Source organism: Fundulus heteroclitus, chromosome 7 (assembly GCF_011125445.2).
Source record: "Fundulus heteroclitus isolate FHET01 chromosome 7, MU-UCD_Fhet_4.1, whole genome shotgun sequence".
Lineage (NCBI taxonomy): Eukaryota > Metazoa > Chordata > Actinopteri > Cyprinodontiformes > Fundulidae > Fundulus > Fundulus heteroclitus.
This window is the reverse complement of record NC_046367.1, coordinates 14,764,992-14,780,176: the sequence shown is the minus strand read 5'-3', so window position 1 is coordinate 14,780,176 and position 15,185 is coordinate 14,764,992. Positions and strand designations below refer to the sequence as shown.

Below are 15,185 nucleotides of genomic sequence, written 5' to 3'. Positions count from 1 at the left end.
CCGAGTAAAAGTCTCTGAGAATTACAGAGGACAGGCCTGTCTGCAGCCTGCATGTTGATGGTAGCTGTGCCCATGCATGCTGGTGAGCTGCACGCCGTCAGGCCAGAGCATCAGTTTTGGCTCCAAGGCTCAAGTGGATTAACAGCTTAGAGACGCACTTCTCCGGAGCTTTGCGCACAAACTACCCTGATTCCCCCTGGCAAGGGTTGGCTTAATCACTAATTTAGTCTCCTCTCCCCTGCACCCCAATAAGTCTCTCTGCTAGAAGAAAGCCTCAGCTTAATGTGCTGAGTCGATGCACCATAAATACACGGGCATGGCATTGTGTATGTCTGGCTTGAATCAAAATGATGTTCCTGTAATCTCAAAAATATTTGTCTTTGAAGCTGAACAAGTAAGTAGCAGAACTGTATAAGTAGTTGTGCTGCATAGGGCAAAGGCATTTGAAATTATTATTATTATTATTATAGAAAATATTAATCTAAAGCAGTTTCAGCAAAAACTAAATGCAACAGCTGTCATAAAGTAAGATCTCACTGATTGTTCTGTCTAATAGATGGTAATAAAATAAGATTAGGATTCATAGCACCCCCCACAGCTTTTGGCGCCTCTGATGAAGATCTGTATGAAAGTCCTATAATAAGTGATAATGGAGACATGGTGACTGCCATATGCCACACCTTGTCGTGGTTCTCTCACAGAAAGCTTTGAAGACAATTCTTTTTACCTTCTTTACCGTCCTCCCCGCTTTGCTAAATGTGGGTCCTTGCCTGGCGTTTATCGTGTCAGTTCTAGTTATAATAAACATTTCAATGAATCTTTTGAGCTGCTTCTCTGGCAAAGTTAAAGTCAGCAGCTTTCGTCTGCTTGGGGCCATTTATGAATTAGAAATTAGAATGTGGTTTTCTAAGAGGCTTGTTTGTCAGATTCAAGATATCTTTAAAAAAAAAAAGCAACAACCGTTAAGTTCGTATTAAACATATTTTTTTATTAAGCACCCATTTCTGCATGAACATTTTTCCTGAGACACTTCTTGGCTGTCTCGAGATAATTTGTTCCGGATGTGCTGAAAAGATTTACTATTTCCTCATTTGTAAAACCGACATTCCTCATTTTAATGCAGAGGGAAGGATGCACTTTTTTGTAAGAGTTTTTAAACACTACTTTATTCTCATTAATCCCCCTGCCCCCAATGTGTATATATATATATATATATATATATATATATATATATATATATATATATATATATATATATATATATATATATATATATATATATATATATATATATGTGTGTGTGTGTGTGTGTGGCAACCAAAAGGCTACCAAAAGTGTTGGTGGGGCCGTAAATAGACAGAAAGGTCATGGTAATTTAGGTCAGGTAATGTTTTCCCTCAATGGCATCTGCAGGCTAGGGGTGGACGATATAGATAAAACGTATATATCGATAAAAAATAAATCATATTGATCAATATCAATAATTAGCAAAAGAATAAAAAATATATATTTAAGTGCATTGGCCATTTAATGTTGCTTAATGACCTGTTTTTAGATAAAGAACACAAACACTGCATTCAAATCCAACCCTTTATTCAACAAACCTTTTACCAAATTGCAAAGTTTAAAAAAGAACGTGTGCTCTCTGAAGTCGTTGATGGGGCAAGGCTTGGGGGCAGAGCGTTCCTGGGTCTGCGTTTGTGATTGGTTGTGAGGATGTAATGACTGTGGTGTTAACCTACATGATGCGCTAGAATGCAAAGAAGGAAAAAAAGAAGAAAGACTGAAAGAAGAAAAACAGTTTTTTCTTATTGATCCTTTTTTTCTATCGCACCACACGTCTATCGATCGGTATATTTTGTATTTTGTTATTGAATTATCGTCCGACTCTAGTGCAGACTATTATTTCCCTGGCTTCAAACCTAAACCTTTGCCTTTGACTCAGCTACTAAGAACCTTGGATCCGTCAGATCAGGAGATTAAGTCCATGTGAGCACAGAATAAACAAACCCAGAAGGATCATTTTGAAACGAGAAACAATAATGTCTGCATTAAATGATTCATTAGCATTAGCATAACTGATATCTCCTCTGAACTCTTTTGGCTGGTTTCTGTAATGAGTCCTCAGAGTAGGAAAATAAACAGTAATCAAACTGTCACAGAGCCATTATAAGGTGTTGCATGCTTAAACATCCCTATCCATCTCTGGTACGTCTCTGCTGGCCAAGGCCAGGTACACTGGAACCGAGAAACAGATTCAAAAAAGCTAAAATTGTCAAAAGGCTACTAAGCTTTTTAGATAAATTAAGTTTGGAAATAGTCCCTGTCAAGAAAAACACAGGATGCATATCTGCTAAGCAGCTGTCTGCAGGCTCACTAGCAGAACCAAAACCTGCTTGACAGAGTCCCAATGTCTCTCTGTAAAAAGCGGAGCCACAAAAAGATGATGTAATGACACTCTGCGCCATTATCACGTTTATATGAGAACTAAATTTATATCAGTTTATGTCCCCATAGTAACTAACTTGTGTACATGTGATCATCAGTGGTGGGTCTATATGTGGGACATAGGGGCAGTTCCCCCATGCAGCTTTAGAAAGGGGACGACTGAACACCAGAAAAACTAAATGTAACGTATCTGTCAGTTCCACCCAGAACAAGCGTGTTGTTGCTTTTATGTGATCGACAATGGGGAGTCCTGGCCCTCTGCTCCATGCTCAGAACAGGAAGACAAGGTTGAGGGCCTTTTAGGATATGTGCTGCGTTTTACATCACTTCACATTCTAATTTTTATTTCTTGCAAACTGATTGGTTAGGAGGAGTCTGAAGGAGGGGCTTGCTCAGGAAACCATCCATGAAAGAAGCACCTCTGCACATTATAGTTACTGCAATACTAAATGTTACTATTGTTGTTATTATTGTTACTGCAATACTAAGTGTAGTGTATTAGCTTTGTAGCAGCATGAATAGCAGTCTTTGACCAATCAGAGCCGGCCGGACGTTGGCTGGCCGCTCTAGCAAAGGTTTCTGTAGAAAAGATGTTCATTTTCTTGTGAGCAAAAAGCATCAATTTGGTTTTCTTTAGAGACGTTTGCAGTGTCCCTGCTGGGAGACGGGTGAAGATCCGTATTATCAGGCACCAACGTCATCCAGCGCACAACACAAAGCAAAAAACCTGCTTCAATTTGACGCTTAAGAAATATTTTCCTTCAAGACCTCAATGTTTTAAACATGTTGATTCGTTATAGGCCTCTAATGGAGAGCAACGTTTCACAGTAACCTGATCTGAACGTTTGGGAAATGTCACCTCTTTGGTTGAGCAGAAACTGCTCTTTTGTAAAGGCCAGTGGGAAATCAAGAGACAGACACCGTCCCTGTTTGGCTTCTCTGCTTTATGGGGGGGATTCTGGCAGCAGTCAAACACTGCTGTGTCGGGGACAAGCAGACCGAGTGTCCTTTCTCACAGGCAAAGTGAAACGGGACCAGTCCCCCGAGGAGTCTGAGAAAGACTGTTGGAATAAACGCTTAAAAAGAAGGAATAAACCCAGAGAAAGATAAGATATTCATATTCAGAGAGGGGAAACTGGCTTTAATGTGACCCGTTGGGAAACCTGCCAGCCTCTGAGTCACTGAGCTGAGCTTTTCCAGGTCGGTGGTTCAGGAAGAGGCTACACCTGAATGCGTCGCTCTCGCTGTGGTCTCGGACATTCCTCTGGGCCACAGTAATGACTCCTAATGGCGCTAATGAGCCTTCGCAGTGGAGACCCGCACCCCATATGTCTATTAGGGAGGGGGGGGGAGAAAAGTAAACAACAAAACTGGAATAAAAGATGGAGCTGGTTTTGGTTGAGTGGAGCAGAGACAGTTGAGAGCAAGAGATTTGTTAGGGAACAGAGGGAATGGAAAAATAACCCGAGCCAATAGAATAACAGCCGAGATATGAAGGCTGTCCCCCTCGTACCAAAATGTTCTGTGTTTTACCTGAAAATATCCTGATTCTCTGATGTCTTTCCAAAAACAACTCCCAACCACTTTTGTTTACTAAACCGACCCAAGCATATCAGCAAAAGCCTCCAGATCTGTTGAGAAAAAACCTCAAATTCAATCATTAAGATGTTTGTTTTTTTCCCCAACTGGATGTTGCTGCCTAGTTCTTACTACACGTTGCTGAATCAGAATATGTCTTTCTGTCTTGTCTTTTTTTTTTGCACGTTCTCTTCTGGAGGTGAGTTATCCATGGGCGAGCTCCAAGATCCATTCCTGGTCAGCGTCCACCTCATCACCGACCCCGGTCAGGGCAAGTCCCTGCAGCGTGCCGCCGACGCCGTGCTGGCGTGGGTCCACCCTGAGCTGCAGCTCTTCAGAGTCTCTGAGCGGGCGTCCGCCTCCCAGCGGCCCTGGCCCAAGCGGCACCAGAATGGCGGCCCGTCCGCGGGGCCTCAGCCGGCCGTGGCCGTCATCCTCTTCCTGCAGGAGGCGTACGGCGGCGAGGAGCAGATCCTGACGCTTCACCGCGCCCTGCAGAGGCCGCCGTGGCGCTACCACCACACAGAGAACGTCAGCAACGGCCGCAGCATGCTGCCTCTCACGCCCTGCAGTCAGGACTTCTTCACCCTGTCTCCCGGCACGCCGCTGTGGGCCGTGCGGCAGGTCCACTACGGCAAGGAGATCGTGCGCTTCACCGTTTACTGTTGCCACGAAAACTACGTCGACATGGTGCGGCTTTACAAGCTGCTGCTGCAGCGACGCGTGGCGCAGAAGAAGGAGGACTTTTGTTTCTTTGTGGTCTACTCCAACCCCGACATGGAGATCCAGCTGTCGTTTAAGAGGCTCCCGCGGGGCCAGAACCCCGCCGCGCTGGATTCCGCCGTGATGGAGGTGAGGGTGCGAGACGTCGGCGTGCTGGTCCCGCTGCTGCCGCACCCCTGCAGCCCTATCAGTGACGTCCGCTGGCAGACGGAGGACTATGACGGAAATAAAATCCTGCTGCAGGTGGGCATTCTTTGGCTAATGATCTTTGTTCCAAAGGTTGTAATCCAGTTAAGATGAAAAACATCAATCAACCTGATTTTTTTTCTAATTCACTACTATGTGGGGATTCAATGGTATTCTAAGGGTTACTGTCAGGATTGCCCTCTGTTTGGCTCCATCCATCGTCCCCTAAGCTCTGTCCAGCTCCAGAAAACCATCCCCACTCCATGATGCTGCTGCCACAGTGTTTGTGTCATGGGGATGGTGCTTTCAGGGTGACACGGTATTCTAGTCGTCCGTTGCACTAGGCTAAAAGATTCAGTTTTGCTGAAAATCGGATGCTGTTTTTTTCACTGATGTTCTTTGACGAACCTTTGAAGCCTTCGCCAATGAGCTGGGTGAATGCTGGCTTTAAATTAAACATAAATGGACTTTGACGGTTGATCGTACATTTTAGTTCACTGTGGTGATGGCTGGATCAGGGCCATTTGCTGTTTTAGTTTTCCACCACAAATCGGTTTGGCTTCTTGGCCAGCAAGATGAAAGTTGGGTTCATTTGATCAGAGCACTGTCTTCCACGTGTCTGTGTCCCTCTTAATGGCCTGGGGCAAACAGCAAACATGGCTTGTAATGTCACTCTATTGATAGCAGCTGTCATGCTGTTACCATTTTATAAAGACCAGATTTATGGAGTGAACCAGTAATAGTTGAGCTTCGGAACCCTGCAACTGGGTCTCTAGGCTGCTTCTCTGATTTACCATCCCAGTGCTGGCCTACTCAGTTTAGGTTGATGTCATATCTAGTTTTGCATTTTTGCCATACTCTTTACGTTTTTAAACGATGGATGGATCAGTGCTCTACAAGATTTTCAAACCTTCAGCTCATTCCCAAGGCATTCCCAGGCCACATGGGATATATAAACCGTCCGGCAAGTTTTGGGTCTTCCCTGAGGTCTCTTACCAGGTGGGTTTAAATGTCATGTCTTGGTCAAAAGCAACACCAAGGTTTTTTTTACTTTATTACAAGAGGCCAATTCAATGCCATCCAGATTAAGTGAACGACTAAACAGTTGTTTTTTTTCAGGGTGAATACTCAATTCTGATTGGCTGCAGGGTTCAATGCTGTATGACTGAAACTCGTCAAATAGGTCATTACTGTGTAAATGGTCCCATACTTGATTAGCTACTATTTTCTCAAGAATTTTATATGTGAAAATAAGATTAGATATAGGTCTGTAATTTATTAAGTCATCTTGATCAAGAGATGGTTTCTTAAGTAAAGGTTTAATAACAGCTACTTTAAAAAGCCTGTGGTACATATCCATTTACCAAAGATAGATTAATCATGTCTAAAGTAGTGCCACTGATCAGAGGAAATATCTCTTTAAATAACTTGGTTGGGATTGGGTCTAACATACAGGTAGAAGGTTTAGATGAAGCTAGAATTTTAGATAGCTCAGAAAGCTCTACTGTGTCTAAACAGCTCAGACACTGCGCAGGTTCTAAAGATTCCTCCAACACTGCCTCACTTACTGAGGACGAGGTAATCATGTTTGGGAGGATGCCAGTGATTTTATTTATGAAGAATCCCACAAAGTCCTTACTGCTGAGAGCTGAGGGAATGGATGGATAAACAGAACTATAACTCTGGCTAAGTTTGGTGACTGTACTGAAGAGAAACCTAGGATTGTTCTTATTCTCCTCTGTTAGTAATGAAAAGATACACTGTTCTAGCTTCGCAAAGGGTCTTTTTATACAACATTCTTTCCAGATTAAGTCGGATTCCTCTAGATAATTAGGGGACTTCTGGGAGGCAGTTGCTTCCACTGGATTTTATTTAGGGGTATTAAAAAGAATTCAGAAAATCTTGCATCTGTTTCTGTCCGCTTCACAATCAAGGGCTACTTTGTGTGTACTCGTGTTAAAATCGAGACAAAACACACCAAACTTTGCTGCTGTAACTGGACAAAATGAGAACATTTAATGGGAACGGACGCTTGGGTGTATTGCAGTGAATTCTGCTAGAAACCTGGTGTAAACTTGTAGAACAAGGCGGCTGTTTGAGGGGTATCAGTTTCTGTCCAGGCGGTGTGAGATAAGTAGTTTGGAAAGTTTAAGCTGATTAAGCTGCAGTCCATTACCGGGATTGGTGCAACACTGAGAAACAACCAGCTAATCTGTTCTGACAATGGACCATATGTATGATGCTTAAGTGCCAGCTGGACTGAAGTCATAGGTTCTTCCACAACCTTACACTACTTCTTTTTTTTTTTTTAAATCTTTATTAGTCCTGCTGGTTTTTATCATAACTGATGGGTTTCAATACATCCTCGAAGCTGACACTGAAACACGTGTTCATTTTTTAAATGTCTATTTTTGTGGGAACTTACTTCAGCCAGGTTGTATCTCACAACATTAAATTTATGGAATAACCTCAGAGCCGCTGTTGATTAATGGGAATTTGACTCTAAGCAGTGTAGTTACCAGTGATCAATCCTACTAGGTTTTTTTTTTTTAAGACTGATGAAAGTTTCAGCTAAATTCTACAAAGAGTCAAAGCAGTAGTTCATGTTTGCTGGACAGCACTTGTAGGTTTATTGGCCCTGCTAAGGTCAGACCGGCTTATCCTGCAATAACTAAAGCTTACAACACTGAATAGATAGGGTCTTACTATCACCACACCAACAACCTCGTTACCCAGCACCCCCTGCTGCTGATGGTCAGCTGTAGAGCACAGGCTCTGTCATCCGCTCACCGTGTGCAGATGACTCGGTGTCCGTTTGAGAATCAACACGTAGACTTTGTTTGGCCTCCTCTACGTATCATTGAGGTTGAAATGGCAGCTTCGCGACAGCAGTCACAGGCTCCTACTCTGTGTGGGAGGGCCGAGTATGCAGGCATGCAACCACTCCATGGCTCAAAGCAAAGCGATAAAAGAAAAGAGAAAAAAAGTCAGTCAGAGGATAAGGATCGCAGAGCAGAACGGAGAATGGAAACAGAGAAGAAAGATGGCCATACAGGCCGGGAGGAGAAACGCTTAAACTTGCAGTTTTGGCTGTGTGTTGAGCTGGGCACGCTGTTTATCTGTCAAAAAGTTCAAAACAAGAATAGAGGTTAGGAACAATTGAAGGAGGGGGATAAATAACAGGATATTAGCCTCATGGACTTTCTTACATTTGCCTTTTTTAGTTAAATTAGGAATCAGTTACCCTTAGAAACAAAAAAACGAGGGCAAAGCTAAACCTTTTTAATAAGCAAAGGTTGTTAGCAACTTACAATGTTTATTTTATTGAAAGCCAAATATTAGCCATTTATGTCTCAATATGTATTTGTTCTTTCCAGGGAAAGTTAATGTGGCGAGCCAGAGAGACAGAATTCAGCAAAAGAAATGAAACTTCAAGACTATGGACTGCCCTTTATAATTGCTCTACATTAGCGAAAATAGATGAATGAAAAGATTAGCAGTAAAAATAATTATTTTTGCATATACACTAAGCAATGGTGGTTTAACTGTGCCTGTGATAGAAACCAGCCCCTGTTTAATGCCTAATTCCTTCTAAATATGAGGTTGTGATTTCCCAGCACATCGCAGTGAGGATCAGGAAACCTTGTGATGACACTGGCATCCCACTTTGTAAATGATTTTAACTCTTCGCTCTTCCACCTACGTAACTCAAGAAGACTTCCAAACAATCAACATCTGTACTATGGCATCATCTCCAAGAGGCAGCTTTGTTTCATTTTGTAGGACAAACATTAGTTCCAGCATTTTGTAGAAGTTCACAACTGCACAAACAGAAAGAACAGACTGTTTTAATAACTTACAATACTGTTCACTGTCAGACATGAAGGGGGTGAAAGAGTGCCTTATAAAAGCAAGTTCATAAACGTTTTACAAAAAAGAAGAAATAAATAAAGATCCTACATCTGCTAGACAATTCCCACAAGCCTTTATGGCTCGGCAGCCTAGATTTACTTCTTTCCATCGCTGTTCTGGTGGTTCTCCTGAAAAATCATCGCATAGCTCCGCAAATTCCTTTGGTTCAATCCGATTTGAAGTCTTGCTCTCTAGTTCCACTTCTTCATCTAAATTCTGTCACTTCTGGCTCCATAAAAGCCAAAGGTGCAACAGTCAAGTGATGAGGTTAAGGGTTTAAACGACAGTCCAAAAACAATGGGCGACCCTAGTCCATCTGTTGATTTATATAAACTCTCAGGCGAAAAACTACGCAGGCAAATCAACTCACAACCATAAATCAACTCAAAGCAGACTGGCTCTGCTTCGTCTGCAGGTTTAGTTGATCTTTTGTCTTTGCAGCTAAACCTTTTTGTCTTCTCCGTCAGGTATAACCATGTATCAAGCATCTCTGTCCACATTCTGAACAGAGCTTTAGTCATCACCGCCAGGTCCTGTTGCCTCTTGTTTTGGACTTGTGGAAGTATTTTAGCATTGGGACACGTATTAAACATCTTTCTCTAACTAGGACAGACTCAAAATAATATTTAGAGTCTCAAATGTATACATATACCCTCGCTAATATGTAGTCAAATGTCCCTAACCAAGTTGCACCTTTATTACAATGATCCTAGCTGAATATTGGACCACTCTTCTTGTCAGGTGGTAGATGTCATTTGAATGAATTTGCCTCCTGGCGCTGACTTTGTGACTTTTGAGTTTTAATAAGGTTTCAAACTCGCAGGCGTGTTCGACCACACAGCTATGTCCGAGATCCAGCCACTCAACTCCCGGGTTTGAAGCAAAGTTTAAGAATGCGGCAGAGTCACTGACGCAGAAACAGACCCTCAGGACGCTGCCACCACTGTGGCTGACAAGTGGGTCGACGTTCTTCGGTTTAAACGCCTTGCTGGTACTTGTTCAAACATCATTCTTGTCATTGTAGCCAAAAGGCTCAAGCTCATTGTCTCGTTTGACCTTATTTGTTTTCTCCAGAGGTCGTTTGGCCTGTCAATGTTGGCCACTGTTCAGAGCGGGCGTGTGTTCTTGCTCAGCGCCCTCTTAGTCCACATGGAAGTTCAACTCACTCAGCTATGGACAGTGGTCTTCCAGGCACTTGGTGCTTCCTGGGTCGTCCCTCACCATCATAACCAATCTTTTGTCTTTCTCTCATCCGAAGGTGACGTGCGGGTCATCTTGCTGATTCTTGAACACCGTTTAGTGTCCCAACGAGGGTTGCGTTCCCAAACGCTCATCCGAGCAGAGCATCAGAAGATCCCGTGGCCCGCGTCGCAGCTATTAGTCTCAGTAATAATCCCTGTCAGTGTGGGAAATACAGGACTTACCGGTTTGGGTCAGATGAACACGGCAACTCGCCGTCCAGCTCCTCTGTTGCTTCCAGGAAAGTTTAGAAAGTGTTTTTTCATGACGTTTTACTCCTCTCGTGCCTCAGAAGACACAGAGATCTTAAAAAGTCCCCCACCCACACAATCCTCCTTGTTTGTCTGTGTGAAAAAGGTATTGCTTCTGCTTTTTTCTGTACGTTGGGAAAGGTTGAAGACAGAGCTGCCGTCCAACCAGAAGCATGGAGAAACCATCAGGAGTCACGTGGAAACGCAGACGACCGCTTTCTGACACAAAAAGCATCTGCAGCTGCTGCGTGTTTGAAGCACAAACGTCTCCACATTCACGGAGAATTACTGGTTCTTGTGTTTCCCAACCTGCCTCTCTGTGGAGGATCAGTGACTTTCACGTTTTCAGCCGTTTTGAACAAGACTTCTGTAACACCGGTCGCTCTGAAAGTGAGCGCACGAGGCTCGTCTGATGGCTTCTCCAGCTGCAGCTCTGATTCATAAAGTGGCCGACCCGAGAACAGCGAGCGTGCGGTTTTAAACGCCCTAGGGCTTCCCCTCAAACGTATTTTACCTCCTGTACGTCGCGTGAGGAGCACCTTGTTGCACGAGGGCCCCCACATATGGAGGTTAATGGTCTTGAATAAGCTCCTCCCTGTTTCTGTAACCTTGGTGGGATTATATTTCTGCAGATGTGCAGAAAATATGACATAAGGAATCTCTTACGCTTCAGCAGTCTTCCCTGTCGAGCAAGTAAAAAGTTCTGGTAAACGTTAGGGGATGAAAGATTTGAGTAAAACCCGCCTGTTTCAGCAACAGGCCTGCAGAAATGTGAGATACGAGTTTTTAAAACCCGCGTCTTACATTTCTGACGGAGGGCCGGATGGAGGCGAATGAAACTGAAACACACACCAGCAGAGAAAAATTTGGTTTGGCTCGGAGGAAACCTGCGGAGGCCCGGTTGGCCTGCTCGATTCATGAATCTGCAAGTGAGGGGACGCGAGAAAGACTAGACCCTTCAGCAGAAGAAGAAGAAGGAAAAATAATCTCAGTGGGAAAAGCTGGGGAGGGCTAAAAAGCAAGAAGGTTCGTTTGTGGATCTCATGAGATGAAGTCAGGGGTTAGTCTGCAGAGGAAAGCACCTGATTTATGTCCCTCTGTACTAGAGAGTGGTACCCTGAGCGATAACCGTCACATCGTTGGGGAACAGGACAGGTTCTGCGTCCCGAGATGAATGTGTCGTGGTGTGAATTGTATGTCTCAGCCCCAGAGCAAAAGTATAGGACATAGTGAGGAGGCTGGCTGGAGCTAGTAAGAGACTTTTTATCCACAGTGAAACAAGGTCTCTGCTGACATGGGATGAAACGCTACTTAGACAGGAAGAATCCATTACGTGTTTAAGTGTTCGCCCACATTAACCATGGCTGTGGTGGCAGTACGCACTGAGCGTCTGTGTTGCTGCTTGCTAATCCTAAGCAACCGAAACGAAAAAAAAATAAAATGATTTAATGCCGGAAAAGGAGACAAAATGCTGTGTGTGTATATATATATATATATATATATATATATATATATATATATATATATATATATATATATATATATATTCATATATGCACACAGTATATATATATATATATATATATATATATATATATATATATATATATATATATATATATATATATATATATTCATATATGCACACAGTATATATATATATATATATATATATATATATATATATATATATATATATATATATATATATATATATAGTGCATGTTAATATGTGTTCTCTGCTGATTTGGAAACTGAGTAGCTTTAAAGTGCAGCATAATAAAGATAAAAATAAATAAAGATGAACATAAAAATCTCAGCATTATGACACTCTCTGTATTACTGCCTCAATATTTCAGTACTGCTCCGGTTCAGTGTGTGTTAATAGAAAGCATGCTACTTCATAGGCCTGGTGATTTGCTTTAAACATGATAAAATGTTGCTGCCCTATGTGCAGCCAGTAGAGTGTCTTTTTCACAGTGAGCACCTCATTATTAAGGACACCCCAGACTATAATATTATTAATGTAATCCAAATTTGCGGCATTGTATTAGGAGAACGTGAAATTGTGACATCATGACTAAAAATTGCAGAGATGATGTTGACTTCCCAGCTACTTTGTTTTTCCATCATCAGGAAATCCCCACTACTCCCCCTAAGCTCTAGCATCTAGACTGCTTAAATCTGCATCAGATGTGGCCTTAATAAAGCCGTTAAACTCCATCCGACCGACCAAAAGTATTGTTTGCCCAGCAGAATCTGACAGATCATGAAATATTTTACTGTGGGCTCAAATATTGCATCCAAGCAGTGCCTTGCGCTCAGGATACGGTACATACTGAAAACATGAGGACAGTCTGGTTTGACACATTCTGCACACATTCTGTGCCAATTGCAGCACTTTGTCTCGATGGGGGGTGCAGCTGGCAAAATCTGAGATATTACTCTCAACGGGCATCGGCGCTAAGTCAACGACTCTCACAGAGAACACTTAAATATGTCTTGATGTGAACCCTGGTGCTAGGTGTGTCCCCGTTTCAAATATCTAGAGCTTCATTGGCCCCAGCCCTTCATCAACCACGTTCACAATCCTGTTCCTAACAGCTTCCCTGGAAAGCTGCACCAAGGAGTGAGGTTTTCCGTTTGGTATCTCCCCAAAGCTCCATACGGAGTCGCGCGGGCTAATTACATCAACATGTTACGTCGAATGAAAGCGATGCTTTAGAAAGCAAATGGCTGAACTCTTTCAAAGGCGACAGCAGCCCTTCTTCGTTGTGTCTGTGACGCGCGCCTCTCAGGCTCTTTAACAGGCCGCAGGGGCCAAAACGGCAAATGTAAATTGAAAAACTAATAACAACTGCAATGTGTTTAGCTTAGCGTAGCTCCAAGCAGCTGCTATTTCCCGTCTTGGCTAGCTTTCAGGACTGACTTCAGCTTGGGAGTGGAACGGCTCCAGTGTTATTGTTAGTCGTCCCGCCCAGGCTTTTCCTACTACAGAGGGTCAAAGCGGCTGCCGTGAAAAAAAAGTCCTAATTATTTTTGTTGTTGTTTTAAGAGTCATGCGTTCTCTTGGACTGATTCTAGTTTTAGGCTGACTGGAGTTCTTGTTCAACAGTGTGCTCTGTCTCTTTGCTCGTGCTCAGGTCCAAGGAGCGTGCTTGAGAAGCCGGCGGGATCCCTGCTACGTAGCCCCCGCTGTCGCCGAGCCAGTCTCCGCTCCGGCCACCTTCGCCCGCACCGTCGCCTCCTACAAAAACCGCCGTCATCAGCAGAGAGCGGCCTCCCGTCCCCGGGGCCACCAGACCTCCTCCCACAGCTCCCTCCGTCTGGCCTGCGAGGAGCGGGCTGAGCAGGAGGAGTGGTCCGACCGGCTGAGTCCTGACTGCCGGAAGCCCCCGCGGAGGGGCCACCAGTCGGGCTCCCTTTTCTCCCTACCCAACCTGGGCTCCACCAGCCCCACATGTGACGCCCCTGCTCCATCTTCCAACCTCCACGACAGAAGCTGCTCCCTCAAGAGGAGACCCTCGCTCGTCCCGCCTTTCCGTCTGAACGTGGACTCTCTGGTCGGCGCGGAGGAGACCGACGTGGACACGGGGAACAAAGTGGACCAAGGCAGCGGCGCCGACCTCTCGGTGGTGTCTGCGTACATCAAATCCAGCCTGCCCCTCACCCCCCGGCCACTGTCGGCCCCCCCGGAGGACGTCAGGCCCCCCTTCTCCCCTGACGTTCCAGACAACGCGTACAAGTCGGCCACCCTGGGCCGGGCGCCTAACAGCTTCTGCCGGGGGACGCACCTCCAAAGCAGCAGCTTGAGCACCAGTGCCGCACCGTCCTCGAGTGACGTTTCCATCAACCTGTCCGACAGCTGCAGCATCATCAGTGCGCCGGCTGAGGAGCGGGTAGAAGAGGAGCAGGAATTCTACATTTGACAGACGGTTTGAGGCTGAGAGGGCTGAACGAGGCCAGCGACGGCTCTACGCTGCCGACTAGTGTCTGACACGAAGATTACACCAAGAGAGCAGGACCTGAAGCTCATCCCTGGTTGTTTTACTGAATGTAGATAGAAGCGCTGGATACATCAGTCAAATATTATTCTCATTTAACGGATTAATCAGAAAACTGTACAGAAGCTTAGAACATATGCTATGTCTTTTCTTTTCCGGGGTATATATTTTTTTTAGCACAGTTAGGTTTATCTGCAGCGCGTTGCAAATGTACTGACACTTCTTGGAATGGCAGGAAAAGGATTTACGCTTTTAAATTGTTTTACACGTTCTGTTTCGACAGCATGCGAGACAGCTGTCCTGTGGCGTGTGTCCAGTTTTGGGCACCTCTGTCAGGATGGACAGAGAGAAAGGTGTGAACGTTTTCAGGATGTCACAGATACTGAACGGGAGTTAAGGGTCCAGACTTGGTCCGGATCATTTAAGCACGTGGAAAGTGCTTCGGCTGAAACCTTTCAAGGCTGTGTTAGAGGCGCGGTCCTGCTGGAAGAAGAATGCCGTAGTCTCCGTTTTGTTTTTCTTCCAAGAGCGCCCCGTATTTACCTCCATTCATCTTCCAATTTTCTCTGCTCAGCTTCCCTGTCCCTGCAGAAGAGAAGCATCCCCACAGCATGATGCTGCCGCTGCCGTGCTTCACAGTGAGGATGATGTTCAGGTTGTGCGCTGTGTTAGTTTACCCTCACATTTTGTATAACACAGAAAAAAGGAAACTATGGTCGCGTCTGACCAGAGGACTTCTTCCTTTACACGTTCTTCTTTCCCCTCAACAGTTATGTGCCACTTTATGTTTATCTGTAACATAATAAAAACATTAAGGTTTGTTGTAATGATACCGGATGTGTAA

The 15,185-nt window shown here is 44.3% G+C and overlaps 1 protein-coding gene across 4 annotated transcripts in view; it reads left to right on the top strand.

The window, feature by feature from the left end:
* LOC105930351 (protein FAM124A) overlaps positions 1–14,304 on the top strand; it is a 31,587-nt gene extending 17,283 nt beyond the window's left edge. For all 4 annotated transcript variants that reach the window (XM_036139017.1, XM_036139018.1, XM_021319468.2 and 1 more), the window contains 2 exons: positions 4,226–4,992; positions 13,481–14,304. In XM_036139017.1, coding sequence (XP_035994910.1) covers positions 4,226–4,992; positions 13,481–14,266 — 1,553 coding nt within the window. In that variant the 3' untranslated portion in view covers positions 14,267–14,304. The remainder of the gene's footprint in view (positions 1–4,225; positions 4,993–13,480) is intronic.
* The last annotated feature ends 881 nt before the right edge of the window (positions 14,305–15,185 follow it).